At 47.0% G+C, this 16,735-nt stretch overlaps 3 protein-coding genes across 3 annotated transcripts; 2 read left to right on the top strand and 1 right to left on the bottom strand.

Moving 5' to 3' along the window:
• Positions 1-3,509: 3,509 nt before the first annotated feature.
• Positions 3,510-5,384, top strand: GLRG_02702 (major facilitator superfamily transporter; the record flags this gene model as incomplete). The annotated part of the gene is made up of 4 exons (XM_008093387.1): positions 3,510-3,599; positions 3,692-4,647; positions 4,705-4,838; positions 4,903-5,384. 4 exons carry the CDS (start codon positions 3,510-3,512, stop codon positions 5,382-5,384), a joined length of 1,662 nt encoding a protein of 553 aa, XP_008091578.1.
• A 1,298-nt stretch (positions 5,385-6,682) lies between these two features.
• Positions 6,683-10,392, bottom strand: GLRG_02701 (uncharacterized protein; the record flags this gene model as incomplete). Its single annotated transcript, XM_008093386.1, has 2 exons — positions 6,683-9,529; positions 9,583-10,392. 2 exons carry the CDS (start codon positions 10,390-10,392, stop codon positions 6,683-6,685), a joined length of 3,657 nt encoding a protein of 1,218 aa, XP_008091577.1.
• A 2,805-nt stretch (positions 10,393-13,197) lies between these two features.
• On the top strand, positions 13,198-16,543 carry GLRG_02700 (DNA mismatch repair protein MutL; the record flags this gene model as incomplete). The annotated part of the gene is made up of 3 exons (XM_008093385.1): positions 13,198-13,230; positions 13,308-13,404; positions 13,491-16,543. The coding sequence occupies 3 exons, from the start codon at positions 13,198-13,200 to the stop codon at positions 16,541-16,543; spliced, it is 3,183 nt and encodes a 1,060-aa protein (XP_008091576.1).
• Positions 16,544-16,735: the final 192 nt, after the last annotated feature.

Here is a 16,735-nt window from a genome sequence, read left to right as displayed (position 1 = left end):
TTTATACTATATTACCAGGGAGGATAGTAAAGTTAGATAGTGTTTTAGACTTAGATTTCTTAGGTTTCTTATAGGTAGAACTTACCCTATAGGTATTATCTAAAGCCCTAGATTACACTAAGGCCTTAGTTTAGTGTTACCTTAAGAAGTCCTTTACTATAGATATACTTCTACTTAACCTTAACTATATATTTTTACTTAAGTATATTAAAAACTATATAAAATATATAGTAATATATATCTACTGTTTTTAAATTAGTAAAGTATTAAGTAAGTAGGAGTACTAAAAGGTATTAGGAACGTTTCTTAATTAAATTATCTTTATATCTTTACCTTTTTTTAATTTATAACTATACTATACCTAAATAATTTTATAATAGTATATACCTCTTATATATTTATAGTTAGTATTAACTATAAATATCTTTATATTAGTAAATATTTATTACTTTATCTGCTTTTTAAAGAAGTAGATAACTATATAGTTACTATATAATTAATAGGACTACTATATATACTTTTAATAAACTTATATTAGTATATATTAGATATTAAAATTTAGATACTTTTATATAAGTCTACTAGTTTTATTCTTTAGTCTACTATAGTGTAAAGGTAATTACTTATGTTCCCTAAGGAAATAAAAAGATTTTTTGCTTTTAGATAATATACTAAAAGTAGTTAGTATTTATAAGACTTTAGTATATATTTATAATTAACTTTCCCCTATATTAAGAAATAAGCTTCTTAAGTTTAGAAAAGCGTAGAAATATATCTAGAAATATATTAATAAAAATACTATAATATTTATTATAAATTCTTACTTAGGCTTATTCTTAGTTTATTAATATACTAGATTACTTTTATAATTTTATTTAAAATAGATAGTAGTGTCTTTAAGGCTAGTAGGGGGAGGGTAAGAGTACTAGCTATAGGAGGTAAATAAGATAAATAGCGTTATTTTAATATCTTTTAGAAAAAAAAACTTTATTTTAACCTTACACTTTATTTATTAAAGCTCTAGAGGTTCTTTATAGTATATTTAATTTATTATTTAATATTAGTAAATTCTCTTATAATAAAAATAAAAAGTATTATACTATATATTTACCTTTTTTACTTATTACTTATAAAGATAAAGCACTTTTACCCTCCTTTATTTACTAGCTTATAATTAGTACCTTAAAGTCTTATATAGATATAGTCTATATAGCTTCTCTATTTAGTAAGAATAATAAGCTAAAAATAGTTAGTATAGTCTTTATATATATATAAGTTTATATAGTAAATAATTTATTATTAGATACTAATAATATACTAAGCTATATTAGTTTATTTCTTAATTTAAGGAATAATTCTTACCTTATAGTTTAATTTAATTAGGATAGGCTTATAGCTTTTAACCTAAGCTTTATATATATAACCTTTTTAAAATCTAGTATGTATTATATATATTATACTACTTATTTCTTAGCTTTTATTAAAACTTAATTAAAAACGTTCTTAAAACCTTCCTACTTACACTAAGATCTTTTTTTTTATTATAAATTCTTTTACTTTAGTTTATAAGGCTTTTATCTATATAGCTAAGTCTAATATAACACTAAAGTAATAGAAGTCTTATACTAAAGTATATAGGTATACTTTACTACTAGTGTAGTTATAAAAGTAATAAGTAATAAGTATATCTTTAAGAGCTATACTTATAGTTAGGAATTCTAACCTTATTACCTTTATATTATATTATATTTATAATAGTATTAGTAAATTATTTACTTTAAGAATAGTATACTATATAATTAACTATAGTGCTTTAATTTCTTTTAGTAATAGTAATTCTATTAAGATAATAAATACTATACTATCTTCTAATATATTTAGTATTTTAAGGATTACTATAAGAAAGTAAATATAATTAATAATAAAAATATTTTTATTTACTTAAGATTTATTATTTACTAGACTTATATCTAATATAAGAATAAGCTTAATATCTTATAGTTATATTATCTATTAATTTTTTTTAGTTCTTTTTATATACTTTTAAATAAAAAATTATACTTTACCTAATAATAATAAGTTTTTTAAATAAAATCTATTTATAGTTATAAGCTTAGATAAATAAAAAACATAATATTATTTTAAATAATATTTTAACTTTTAATTAAACTTTAGAACTTATCTTTTAGGATTTATAGCGTTAGGAATAGTCTAATATTTTCTATATATATTATATTTCTTATATTTAGCCTTAGTAAACTTACTATTATACTAGTAGTATTAGTAAAAACGTTTTAGAAATATTCCTAAAACGTTTTTAATACTACTAAATTACTATAAATCTTTTTTAGTTTAGTCTAAGTTAATTAAGAGATATTTTAGAAATATTTCTAGTGTTTTTACTATAAATCCCTTATTTAAATTATATTACTACTATTATCTAGTAGTATAAGTACTTTATTAGTATATAGAAAAATATTTAGCTAATAAGTAATTAGTTTAGAAATATTTCTATATAATATCTACCTTACCTATATATTTCTAAATTATTTTCTAATTAGTCTAGAAATATTTTTACTATATATACTTTAGAAATTTTTTTTTTTTTTAGAAATATAAATCTATATAAGCCTATTAGCTAAATCCTTATCTAGCTGTATCTATTATGTGCAGACCTTTACACAGGCTATTATGCACGGTACTCTGAGGTTACTGGGGGGGGGACACTGTGAGCTTGTCTGATCACTCCTTGCGCAGTGCGCTGCGCGGCGTCGAGCCAAGATAGCCCAGGTCCACTTCAATGTACCGAGTACTAAGCTCTTTACGTATCTAATATGTAATATCTGCACCACTATTGGTACTCGTTACGCGGCCAGTTAACCTTTTCGGCAGTGAACTTCCTGCATCGCAGCTCCGACCAAGGAGCAAACAGGGGCTTGTTATTTGGCGTTTACCAGGGAGGGATGGGGGGCCACTGCACACAGGCATGCCATCGGCAAAGGCAGGGAGGTGATTACCTATTTCCTGCCTACCTAGTAGATAGGTATCTGCACTACGAAAGGGTTCGTGATTTCCGATTCCAAAGATAAGGGATCCGGCATTGTTCCCCGTATCGTTTCCTGTCCGCAAAGCTTCCCGGTGCCCTCAACCGCCTCCGCTCTTGCCCCTCCTCTTTCTCCTCCTCAATTACCAATCCGCCGCATCTTCCTTCTATTCTGCTACACATACCAAATCTCGAATCCTCCTTGCGGCGCCTGTTTTTTTATGTTGCGTACTATTGGCTTCATCCGTATAGCTATGAACTCGGCTCCCCCGATAGTACACTAAACCAACCACACGCACATTCACGCCAACTCTACGCAAAGGCTCCAAATCATCGCCGTCATCGCTCCTGGTCCCCGATCTTCGCCGCCGACTATCGATTGCCGTTGTGCTCCTCCCCGAAACTCGAAGTATGATATCTTGAGAGACTGCATTTCCACGTCGATCCCCGGGGCCATAGGAAAACCATGGCAAATCAACGAGAGAAACAACTGCATCGCGCGCGCCTGGTCGCCAGCGTCGCAGCTACCGTCATCTCTCTGGCGTGCGGTACCAACGTGAGTTGGCGCGACTGGATCGTTTCCCTTCCCACAGCATCTGTCATGAACTCTGTATTCAAACTTATTGCTAACCTGCCGTTTGCATCCAGTACGTTTACTCAGCATGGGCGCCTCAATTCGCTGAGCGACTGAAGCTTTCCTCGACCGAAACAAACGTTATTGGCCTTTCCGCCAACTTAGGAATGTATTCGTTGGGCGTTCCCGTCGGCATACTCGTTGACCACAAAGGCCCTCGCCTTGCAGTTATCCTCGGCTCCGTCTTGCTCGCTCTTGGATACTTCCCATTCCATATCGCTTACGATCGCGCCGCTGCTCCGGTGCCGCTCCTCTGTTTCTTTTCATATCTGACTGGCCTCGGTGGATGTCTGGCCTTTGCAGCGGCCGTGAAGACATCTGCTTTGAACTGGCCGCATCACCGGGGCACCGCAACGGCATTTCCTCTGGCAGCTTTTGGCTTGAGTGCCTTTTTTTTCTCGACCTTTGGAACAATCTTTTTCCCAGGAAACACAAGTGCCTTTCTGGCTCTGCTCTCTTTTGGAACCTGCGGGCTGACTTTCCTCGGCTTCTTTTTCTTGCGTGTCTGGCCCCATGCCAATTATCACAGCGTGCCCACCGGTGATGTCCTATCTGGCTCGCAGCAGCTTCGTCGTACGTCCTCGGAAGAGGCCAGACCCAATCGCCCAGGTCATGGACACAGCGCCTCCCTGATTGAACCTGGTACGTCGCTTAAAGTTGCCAATACTACTACTGCCACCACCCACTATGAGCCGGTCCAGCCAGAACACGAACCGTCTGCGCCGTCTCTCGAGGCTGATGAGGCGCAAATCGAAGACATCGATGCCGATGATTATGAGCCCAACGAGACGTCCTCGCTGGTGTCGAGCACCTCCTCTATGCCCGGTGATGTCTTTGTGCAGAGTAGTGTTGATCTGGATCGTTCTCATCGAATAGATATTCGTGGCTGGGCACTTCTGCGTGAGATCGATTTTTGGCAATTGTTCATCGTCATGGGAATCCTTACTGGTATCGGCCTGATGACCATCAAGTAAGTCTCGAAATCTCGCGATACTATCCATAGACTGAAGCTAACATTCGCCTCTAGCAACATTGGGAATGACGTTAAAGCTCTATGGCGCCATTGGGACGAGTCTGTAGATGAGGCGTATCTCATCACAAGGCAGCAGATGCACGTGTCCATCTTGTCAGTATGCAGTTTTGCTGGCAGGCTCCTTAGCGGTATGATCATTACCACTCGTGGTTACCAACTCCCATGAAGCACCAGCTGATTTGAATCACCAAGGCGTCGGCTCAGATTTGATCAAGCGGCTCAACGGCAGTCGAGTCTGGTGCCTTGTGGCATCCAGTGCCGTCTTCTTTGTAGCTCAAGTTCTGGCTCTCCACGTCATTAACCCTCACTTGCTTGGATTGGTCTCTGGTCTTTCTGGCATTGCGTACGGCTTCCTTTTTGGAGTATTCCCCTCCATCGTAGCCGAAACGTTTGGAATCCACGGGCTCAGCCAAAACTGGGGTTTGATGACGCTATCACCTGTTGTCTCGGGTAACGTGTTCAACATTTTCTATGGAAAGATCTACGACAAGCATAGTGTTTTGGGACCGGATGGCGAGCGTGTTTGTCACGAAGGGCTAGAATGCTATCGCGCAGCATACCTGATGACACTCGGGGCATGCTCTGTTGGTCTGATCCTTACGCTATGGGTTATCTACCACCAGCGACTTAAATGGGCCAAGGAAGAAAAGAGCAAGGCTGAACAGGTCGACTGAAGGTCTCATCAAAGGCTGATGTTGGAAACATGATGAGTAGGGAATGGTGCAATATAGCTGCATAATACAGGTGCGATACAGCTCTTTGCGAGCCCCAAGAGCTTTCTTGTACATATCAAGAAACCAAGGATGCATAGGCATCGGATTGCGGTTCGCCATTCTAGACCTTGCAATGCGGCGACTGAGGACAAGGGATAGAGGATCGGCGTTTTCGGTTGCCTCGCTGGCATGCATTATCGCACCATTTACTATACAGTTCAATAGGAGTTATTCCGGTTGTTCACCCCAAAGCCTTCTGCCACCTCCCCACTACGACTATGACTCTCAAGGTGCTGTTTCCGTGGCTGAGGGTTTGAACAAGCGACTAGATCAGGCACTTCACATAACAAGATTGTGGCTTCTTCGGCACATGTTAGGCCACAGTGACATTCGCATGATTTCATCAGTAGCATCAGAATTGATCTAGCATTCTAGATCGAGCATTTGTGGAGGGCAATCGCCGCCACCTGCAACTCAGTGCGTCTCCTTGCGCAAACTATAACCTGCTCTTCCACTGCCATCGCCTGGCGTGCGCTCTGGGTCAGTGCAGGCCTCTTCCCCTTTCGTGTATAGAGAATGTAAAGCTTCCTTAGGGCCGCTACTAGATTAGGCTCAGAGACGGGATCCAAAACCCAAAGAGAAAGCCCGTCATGACATTATATAAAATAATCGAGTGAGAAGAAGCTCCATCCTTTCTAGCTTGTAATCCTTCTCACGAAAACATCCGGGATGACTCCTTGTTGTAACGCTATACTTCCTCAGGCCGAGACCAAATGGGGAAGACTAAGGAAGAGCCTGAGACGATTCCGAAGTTCCATGGCAAAGGAGAAAAAAGAAAGGGTAGAAAAAGAGAGGGAAACAAAACCGCGTTTCGGTGCCTCTAGCCAAAACGCACGAACCGTTCAAACTCCAGCCAATGCAAGATGCAGATAAACAAATAACGATAACTGAAAACATTATGCCAACGCCCATGTGTTATGGTCGAAGGCCTCATATGTCCATTCTGACGTCAAGGCAAAGGCGTTTGAGGTTGGTTACACGTAGTTGAGACCGTCTATATCAAAAGAAATGAAGGCTCCCGCATCTTCTACGTCATGAACCCGTATTAAAAGTAAGGGCCTGGCGAGCCGGGCATTTGTCGTATATACATCGTGGGGTAGTTGAATTGAAACTCCGCTTTTAGGAAGCTGAAGGTCTCTTTGACCGAATTGGCATTGCCAATAACATGGCATAGCAATAGCCGAGTGTCAGCTTTGCCGTTATGGCGTCTTACCACGCTTGCGATCTTCGACGTGACTGTTTTCGAATATCGAACTGAAGCCGGCGAGGGGCCAATTATCATTTGTCGAGTGGACCACAACTAACCATGCAGCTATTAAGTTGACAAGGTAGTGTAGCATGTAGGCATATGAGACACCATAAATTGCAGCGTAGATGGCAGTGCCAAACAAAAGCACGCTGGTGAGGTGCCTCATCCTTCCACTAACTCTAGGCACCATCTTGCCCGTTGTCAGGTTCTCCACAAGAAGAATGAAGGGCATAATGGAGAGTACATTGTGATGCGAGGAGAACGGTGTAAGCCAGTGGACGGCGAGGTTGCGGATCCACACGGCCAGGATCGGCAGGTTTATAGGAAGGACCCAAAGCATGAGAAGTAAGATTGAGTGAGCATAATGGTAAAAGGCGAAGGTCGGCCCGGACTTGAGCTCCGAGGCAATTCGGAGTGCGCGGACAGCAGTAAAGAGCTGGACAAGGCATGCTACCAAGTAAGCGAATTGGTAAGGGATAAAGGTGGACACCAGGAACAGAAGGACTGCTGTGGTGACCATGCGCCGGCGGGGTGACGAAGCGACAAAAGCCGGCAGCTGCGCTCGCCGCCGCTCGTCTCTCGCCTGGCCGTAGGGTCGAAGAGCCAACCGCGAGTAGGCGATTCCGAGGAGCTGGGTCAAAGCCAGGGTAACATAGTGAAGGACTGCGCATACACCGATGCAGACAACTCCGATAAGGGGGGTCAGAAACCAGAAAAAAGGATCCTGAGTGCCGGTAAGAAGATCGTTGCTGTGAAAATCAGCTGCAGTTGACGTTGTGTTACGCCAGTGCCAGAACACACCCGGCCCCGACGACCAGGATCCTGTCATTGACAAGGAGAGAAACGTCAAAGAAAGAAGCATAAGAGGCAGTGACTGCCGTAAGCAGAGGTCGAGGCCCTCAGAAAAAGAGATGAACGTGCCAGTGGTGTCGTATACACGAAACTGTTTGCGAAGCACAAGAGTCACCACGAGCAGTGGGAAAGCTGCGAATACAGTTCGATAGCGCATGTACAGCTTACCCAAACTGCCCAACACGTCAACCGTCAGTTTGACTTGGATAGCGGATTCGCATGTCGGGTCGGTCCAGAACTGAAGACTAAGGCCCTGCTCGTCATGCCCCTTGTGCCTCAGGGGAGGCGGAACAAAGGGGGCTACGCCATGCATGCTGATGCTGGCATGTCTCGCGTTGACAAAAAACTTGGACTCGTACGGCTGAGCCAAGTGCTGCCGAATCATTGGGGAGAAGAGCCCTGAAGTAGTGCCGCACGCTTGGTTGGCCATCTCTAAGCTGTAAGCGAGGAGGCTGGATTGGAGGGTGGGGATGTTGATTTCTGCAACCATGGAACGGTTTGATGGGAGGCTCAATGTCATCCCGAACGCGAGGAGTCGGCGTAGGCTGATATTTCGCCGTCTGTGAGACTGAGAGTAGTCGCTGAACTCGGCCACCACAAAGCTTCGAGTTGGTTTGACGGCTTTATCCACGACGGCCACAAACTGGTGATCGGAGATGTCTTCGGTGTCAAACTGGAGATACGAGAACGGTCTCGTTACCGGGTCGTTGTCCAGGGAAAACGGCTCATGACGAGATTCCGTCGAAGGAGGTAGCAAGATGACGTCGGGCGCAGCGCTCTTGCACGCTAACCTGGTCGACCCCGTACTGTCTCCTGAGAGATCCATGTTCATTGAGAACAAGGTTGTCGCTTGGCCGGGCTGTAGCGGGAAAACACTGCAAAACAAGACCTCCAACTTGCCGTGTTCTCCTGGTTTATCCAGAGCCGTGTCACTCAGAAGTGTAAATCGTTTGCTTTCTGGGGATCCCTGAGGGGGCACAGGAAGCAAATGAGCACGTGGTTTCGGTTCGCGCCCAAGCTGCCGCAGAACTAGGCGTTCGCCCTGCGCCATGATGGCATTGGAATTATCCTCAAGAGTAAGAAGCGTGCTTAGCCCCTCTGAAGGTAGAGTTTTTTCCGCAATGGATTCCATGCCAGTGAGGAACCATTTCTTGAAGACTCTCATCCTTTCTGCCCTTGGCTTAGTTTGCGAAGATCTGTGGACATCGACGACGTCGTACATGGCCCGAGCAACGACTTTGCGGAATTGGTCGCACCAAAGAATGGCCTGGTGGTCCATACTAGTCCAGACGCCAGGTATGCCTGTGGTGAAGACAGTGAAACCATGCGTCTCGGGAATTATCGACTCGACGCTAGCATAGTCGGATGGGACCACGGTGTCTAAGCCGCCCCCAGCAATCGAGACAAGAGTAACGTGCCACAACGGGTTGTTATTGGCCCATTTTTGAGAGTAGGCATGACGCCAATAGTCGTTGATATCGTCATATATCTTGACGATCTGCCCGTCAAAGGTCACAGGAGGACGCGAGTGGGGAGCAGACATGGTGATGATGGTGTTGATGGAGTTGGACTGGTAGTTTGGCATAATGAGCATTGTGCGCGCAACGATGCCACCCATCGAGTGACCAAGAACGAGAACAGAGGTGGGATCCGGTAAGCCATGGTCACGCGCAGACATGCGCGGGTCCATGTACAGGGACAGAATGTACCTGATGGCCTCGTTCAAGTACTCTGCCTGGTCCAACATTGTCTGTCCATGAAAGGCCGTGATGTCTTCGTTAAAGTCTACGGTGAAAAAGTCAAGGCTCCGAGTGCCCGTGGCCGCGGCAATTTCATCGTGTTGGAGAGATTCGTGGTAGTAATTCGCAGCTTCAGCTGCTATCGGCCGAACCTGTTTGTAGCTTCCAGCATTGCCTGGAATGAAGAGTACAGGGATACCTCTCAACTGCAAACGATCAGCAGCTAGCCTGGCAAAGGGGAAGTGAGTTGGGGGAGCACCTTTCTTTCGTCGTCGACGCCCTGCTCACGGTATAGGTACAGTGAGTACTTCGTCGCAAAGCGAGTGTGTTCGGTGTCGAAGTCGCGCAGACGAATGTAAGAGGGCCGCATGTAGGACATGCGGCATCCCTTTGCGTCGATCTGGCGAGTCCAAGACGAGTTCAAGATGGCGCAGAGCAGGGTGATGCCAAGAACGGTGACAGCCAAAGCGAAAATGGTGATGGACCAAGGGCTGCGAGAACGGGGGCGGCGACCTGCGAATCGCACGTCGGGCATCTTCTCGGAGGCCGTTGCCATCGACTCGTCTCGAGAGGAGTTGTCGTCGTCGTCGTCGTCGTCGTCTTGGACGTTTGGCAGACTGACGACGTCTTCCTGGTGGGTCTGGCGTTCAGCGCCAGGGGCTTGGGAGTGGGTGTGATTTGGGAGTTGGCGGTGGTCGTTTCGGTAGGTAGGTGATGGCGCAGTCAAGGAAACAGACGAGAAGGGGGGTGGCAAGGAAGACGCAGTCAAGGAATGGTTCTCGGGTGATCCATTCGCATTCGGGCCATGTTCGAGCTTCCAATTGGGGTTGTTTGAGCGTCTACTCCTTGCCGACGAAGGCCTCGAGGCGACAGCAACTGCGGCGACGATAGCAGACTGCTTGGGGGCGCGAGATGGTGGTGACGGTGGTGGTGGTGATGCAAAATTGCAATCTGGGGAGGGTTGGCCGTGTTGATATTGGTAGTGGTGGTGTTGGAGTCGGATGGCAGGAGGGTCAGGGTGAGGAGGTTCGTCGCTGTCGTCGGTCGAACCCGACGAGCGCCTCTTCATGGGTAGAGAGGGCTCGCTCGAGTCTCTCACGGAAGGGAAGCGTTCGTTCGGTATATCGAGCCTCGAGAGAGGAATAGCTTAGCTCAAGGCTGCCAGGAGAGTAGGGAACCGGCAGAGAAAACCTAGGGAGCGACAAGGGACGGCGATGGCGGCGGCGACGACGACGACAAAGGAGGGACAGACGTTAGCGGGAGGAATGGACGAAAGAAGGAAGGAAAATGAACGTGCTCTCTTTGGGCGAAGTGGTGGTTGTGGCAGCAGGCTACCTAGGTAGGTAGTAGGTATGTATGCTGCTAGTGGGTGCTGTCGAGGCTAGGCTATCGCTACCGTCGCTGGCCCTAAAGTACTGTAATTGTAGCTGGTTGCTGGTGTTAGTGCTCCCGCGGCAATGTCAGCTCCTCCCAATGCAAGATGGATAGGTAGGCCACGCACAGATAAGATGTGTGTCAAGTGCAAGTTAGATTCGCCTTATGAGGTGAACTTGATGCTGCCAAGACAGCAGCCCAAAGTAAGGTACCTTCGGAGTACTTGACCTGGACAAACTACGTAGTACTGAACCAAGGCTCGACACGCGCATATGCGCTGAAGCAATTGCTAGTTGTTCCAGCAGCGACAGACAGCTTTGATAGTGAGACACTTTTGAGCTACTCTGGTGCACGTCCATTTTCTGCTGCTGAACCAAGTACACGTCACGTATCCATGCTTGGGCGTGTCGAGTCGCATGGCAGTTGGTAGGCCTCCATGTATGTGTACGTACATGTACGCAACATGGCGTTAGACGATGTGCTTTTTTGGCAACGCAGGGCACCTGGAAGCACTCCCCTCCCTCGGGTCGGTCAACTCAGGGCTTCTTTCCTAAATATCTACCTAGCTAGGTATGTATGCTGGGTGGTCTAAGCAGGTCCCCCCTACATTTTCGGTGAAAGCCTCTCTGTAGAGCGTCTTTTCAACCGTGAAAGGGAACACAGTATCCCCGAAAAAGAAAGAAAGAAAGAGAATTGAAAACGAGGGGGCGGGAGGGCGAAAATGGTTCTGGCGGCAAATCCTTTCTGTCAACTGGCCCGAAGCACCCGACTCGACCAATGCAGGGAAAGAAAGTGAGAGACTTCAGCAGCCACCTGCCTAGGTATCTATCTTTGAGATGGGTAATCATCCCCTTTGCCTTGGTTTTCACTCTTCTCATTAACATTATTCTCCGAGCTAGCCAGGCATCCCTGGTTCTCGCAACCGCCCATGGCCGCCTGAGGTCCCAATGTGACGTGAAACATTTTCTTCTTGTTTCTCCAGCAAACGCTGTGTCGCCTGTGTCGGTCAATTCGCGGTCGCCCTCTTTCCCGTCCGTATGAATGATGACGGCTGTTTTCTTTAGTTTTGTTTCTCCTCCTCTTCCATCTGCCAACCCTTGTATCCCAACCCCGATTTGCAACTTTGGTTCTAACCCCTCTTTCTCGCAAATTGGTTGGGCCGCAGATTTCGATGCTACTGTCACGAATTGACTTGCCACGGGCCGCAGATGAATATTCTCTTCAACAACATGCATTCCAGTTGCGATGCTAACACGTCTCTGAAACCGTCTGGTTTGCCACAGAAATGTGTCTCGTGGCCGTGATAATACGGCAAGCGACTATGCTTTCCGCATAGCATGACCAGAGAAATTTGCTATTGGTCCTTTCCAGTCGGGTGTCCCCATCCCAGACTAACACTTTCAATTGTTTCCATCTGCACAACACTGTAAGACGACAAAAGCCGACCAACCACGACATCACTGTATGAAAGGTGACAACCCATCGTGTCCCTATCGGCCGCATTCGCAGAGCGGCCGCGCCCAGCCAGGGCCCTAGGGGCTAACTCCGGAGTGGACCGTCGCAAGATAAGCTTACCATTACATACAGATCCACACCCATGCCGATGCCAATGTCCATGTCCGCGCAATGCCCGCCCGTGTCCATGTTCATGTCTCAAGGACCTATGCCGTGGCATATTACAGAGATGCAATTGCTAGGAAATGCGTGGCCTAATTACCATCCTTGTCGCTTCCATCTCTATTCATGGACTCGCCCCATAATAGCCCTTGGTTCCTCTGTCGTCTGTAGACCCCCAAAGGCCGATGGGTTTTGCGAAAGAAAACAGCCTAATTGCAAGAAGCGACACGTTGGAATATCGGGTATGGGAAGGCTTTTTGACTTTACCTTATCGGCTGCAAGGGACGACAAGGGCAGCGATTCATTGGTTGACGATTACGCTACTTATCGACGCCTTCCAAGCAAGGAGTGACGCATGTCAGCCACAATATAACAAGATGGTCCAATGAGGCAGTCGGTACTGCATTCAAGGACTCTCAATTTCTTGTGTTGTCTTCTGCAGAGAATGCCGGCCTAGGTGGACATCGGTTTTCGAGGCGTTGCTTCTCTGACGCTTGCAGGAGTCCATGAGATTGTTGTTGTTGTTACTGTTGCTGTTCTATTTTACATAAGAACCAGCTGTCAACAGCTGGCTCGAAATGGACCATACAGCTGCTATTTGCGTCCATGAAATCACTAATTGCCGGACTATTACTTTACGCGTGACATCACGTCTACCTTCCACGCGTCTGACGCGCTGAACGTCATTGTGTCGTTCTCGACACTCACCATTACTTTGCCTCGACACTCCTGCTCTTCCCTGAGGTGTCTAGCCCATGAATGCGAGGGTTATGAGAGAGACGTCTTCTGTTCGATACTAATTGATCTTGCCTGTGACAGGACAGTAGCCTGGGCGTCACACAAGTGATGCAGCACTGGACATCAGTTTCCAAGCTTCGTAAAAATGGCCACAATCAAACCCATAGAGGGCCGCACAGTGAGCATCCTCCCTGGCATCTCATGCCTGACGGAAAGCCATCGTTGATCGTGCTAACGTTGTCTTACCCCTTGAAGGTCCACCAAATTCAGTCCGGCCAAGTCATCGTCGATCTCTGTTCCGTCGTTAAGGAATTAGTAGAGAACAGCATTGACGCCGGCGCTTCTAGCATAGGTACGGTCATTCAACGCTCACCCATCCAACCCCCTCCCCCCTGCCGGAAGCTTGCTAATTCTGATTTGTGTATTCACCTCCCCTAGATGTGCGCTTCAAGAACCAGGGGCTAGACTCCATTGAAGTCCAGGACAATGGCTCAGGCATATCTCCTGACAACTACGAGACTGTAGCCCTGAAGCATTACACCTCCAAGCTCTCAACATACTCCGACCTCGGTACCCTTCAAACATTTGGTTTCCGTGGGGAAGCCCTGTCGTCTTTATCTGCCCTGTCGCAGTTCAGCATTGTTACATGCATGGACAAGGATGTCCCAAAAGGCACCAAGCTTGACTTCGAGTCCTCGGGAAAGCTCAAAGAGACGCATGTTGTTGCCGCCCAGAAAGGCACCAACGTCATCGTCGAGAATCTCTTCCACAACCTTCCCGTGCGCCGCCGCGAGCTGCAGCGCAACATCAAGCGGGAATGGAATAAAGTCATCGCACTCCTGAACCAATATGCCTGTATCCAGACAGGTGTCAAATTCTCCGTATCGCAACAGCCCACAAAGGGCAAGCGCATTGTCCTCTTTTCTACAAAGGGCAATCCCACTACGCGCGAGAACCTTGTAAACATTTTCGGTGCCAAAACAATGACTGTTTTAGTCCCTCTCGACCTGGAGCTCGGGTTCGAGCCTACTAGTGGGCCTGCCTTGAAGTCAGCTGTTAAGGACAATCAGGTCTCTACCGAGGTGCGCGTTCAGGGCTACGTGAGTCGGCCGGCCCACGGGGAAGGTCGTCAGACACCTGATCGACAAATGTTCTTCGTCAATGGCAGGCCTTGCGGGCTGCCTCAGTTTGCCAAGGTCTTCAACGAAGTATACAAAGCCTACAACGCGTCGCAGTCCCCTTTCATATTTGCAGACATTCAACTTGACACCCACTTGTACGATGTCAATGTTAGCCCGGATAAGCGCACCATCATGTTGCACGACCAGAGCCGCATGTTAGAGTCTCTGAAGGAGGCTTTAGCATCTCTTTTCCAGTCTCATGACTACCCTGTTCCGGCCGCTCAGCAGTCAACGCAAAAGGCTCAGCCAAGCAGGATCGTGGCTGTTGCTCAGAACAACATCCCCGACAACGAGAAGGGAGGCCGGAAACCGGCAGCAAGCTCAACTCTTCATGATGGTTTCAGCTCCGAGTACGACAGCGAGGATGATGACCAACCTTTCCCTCGCGATAAGCGAAGAAAGAGGACTCGTGCCTCGAAAATCAGGAAGCTTACACCTGCAGACATCCAGTCACAGAACTTGATCAGCCGGTGGGTTGGACGAACAATAAACGATAAAAATGTAGCACGCGAGGAACGAGAGACACCATCTCATTCTAGGGATTCTCCTGCGAATGAAACAAGCATAAAGAACCCGCCGGCGCTGCGCTCATCCGATGCGTCTGGGTTGGAAAACGAAGCAGCTGGGGACACTCCTAGTTCTCCGGCGACCCCACCTGAAGCTCGCTCTGTTACTACTAAGACACCTCAGCAAGTCCTTGACTTCAACGCTCGACTTGCCGAAGCCGTCGACAATGATGGCACAGCCATGTCTCCCATCGATAGCTCGCGACTTGGTACTAGGACCGAACGTAAAGAACAAGCCCAAATACCGGCCATAACACCTCTTCGAGCGCCGCGAGATGGGCATCTTGCGCCTACACTGGTCCCTCGGCTACCTAAGCGGTCAGCTCCGGAGGTTGCGACTGTGACCATTGGCGAAAGTACGGTCACAGGCTCTATTGAGACCACGCCCAAGAGAACCAGAGTTAGGTCAGAGATGTCGTCTTTGCCAGGGCTGGCATCAAAGACGACTGCATTCAAACCATTGACGATTTCTGCGACAGCGAAATCCTCTTTTGGCTCGCACCTATCCCAGATGTTTTCAGCAAACCAGTCGGTTCGGCACGGAAAGAAAAGCCAAGAAAGTGTCACATTATCAACGCAAGCCGATTCTAGTATAGATGCCGACTCGGATAATGAAGGGTCTAGTCAGGGCAATCGGCCGAATGGTTCACCCCTGGACGAGTCGATGGACGATGCTACTGTCGAGAAAGTCCTAGCACCTTCTGGAGTCCTCGATGAGCTCACAAATCCGACTACCAATTCAGGTGTAGAGTCGCCTGAGCCCAGCGATGGATTGGCGGTGGTATCGACAACGGACAATGGTGAAAAGCAAGATTTGTCCAGACAAGCCAAATACGCAGATCACAGGTCAAACATTCTCAAGGGGGGTATCAAACGAAAGGACGCCACTTTACAGCATAATCAAGACTTGAAGACTGATGCAGCAGGCCTGCAGGCCCGCATCCATGTATGGAAAGCGGAACTAGATCGCGCCACCCCGCCGCGGAGCCGCTCTGCAATGGCCTGCGGTATCGAGGCAGACGATGCTGAAGAAGTTTTATCCCTGATCATATCGAAATCAGATTTTGCCAAAATGACCATTGTCGGCCAGTTCAATTTAGGATTTATCATTGCGGTCCGTAACGCGACGAGAGACGGGGAGGGAGATCCATCGGGGGACGATGAGTTGTTTATCATCGACCAACATGCGTCAGATGAAAAATATAACTTTGAGAGGCTGCAGTCGACGACGGTCGTCCAGTCACAACGTTTGGTGCACCCAAAACAACTAGAGCTCACGGCTTTGGAGGAGGAGATAGTCATGGAGAACATTTCAGCCTTGGACGTCAACGGGTTCAAGGTTAGTGTAGACAGCTCAGGCAGTCAGCCGGTAGGGTCTAGGTGCAAGCTTCTCGCTCTCCCCCTGAGCCGCGAAACGACCTTCACGCTGTCCGACCTCGAAGAACTCATCTCTCTGCTGGGTGACCACCACTTAACCGAGGCCCGCTCGTCGGCCCCTCGGCCATCCAAGGTGCGTTCCATGTTCGCCATGAGAGCGTGCCGCAGCAGCGTTATGATCGGAAAGGCTTTGGCGCAGAAACAAATGGAGAAACTCATTCGCCACATGGGCGAGCTGGACAAGCCTTGGAACTGTCCGCATGGGCGACCAACAATGAGACACTTGAGCGGGCTTGGTCCCTGGGACGATAAGGGGTGGAGAGAAGCCGAGCCTCGGGTCAACTGGGCTAGGTACGCTCAGAGTTGAGCAGCAGTTACGTTTGGCGATGTAATAATATCAAGATGTCGCCGCTCGGGGGAGCTCGACCGGGCCTCGTAGGATGTAGTTCTTGGTCATTAATACAAGCAGAAACTGAGGCAAGCGTTTTGTAGTAGCCAGAAATGTTGATGTTCGTTGCATAACTGCAAGCTAAGAGATTGAGAGCGGTCAAGAGACACG

This window comes from Colletotrichum graminicola, assembly GCF_000149035.1.
Source record: "Colletotrichum graminicola M1.001 genomic scaffold supercont1.8, whole genome shotgun sequence".
Taxonomy (NCBI): domain Eukaryota; kingdom Fungi; phylum Ascomycota; class Sordariomycetes; order Glomerellales; family Glomerellaceae; genus Colletotrichum; species Colletotrichum graminicola.
The sequence above is the reverse complement of the archived record's forward strand: the minus strand, read 5'-3'. Positions and strand labels throughout refer to the sequence as shown.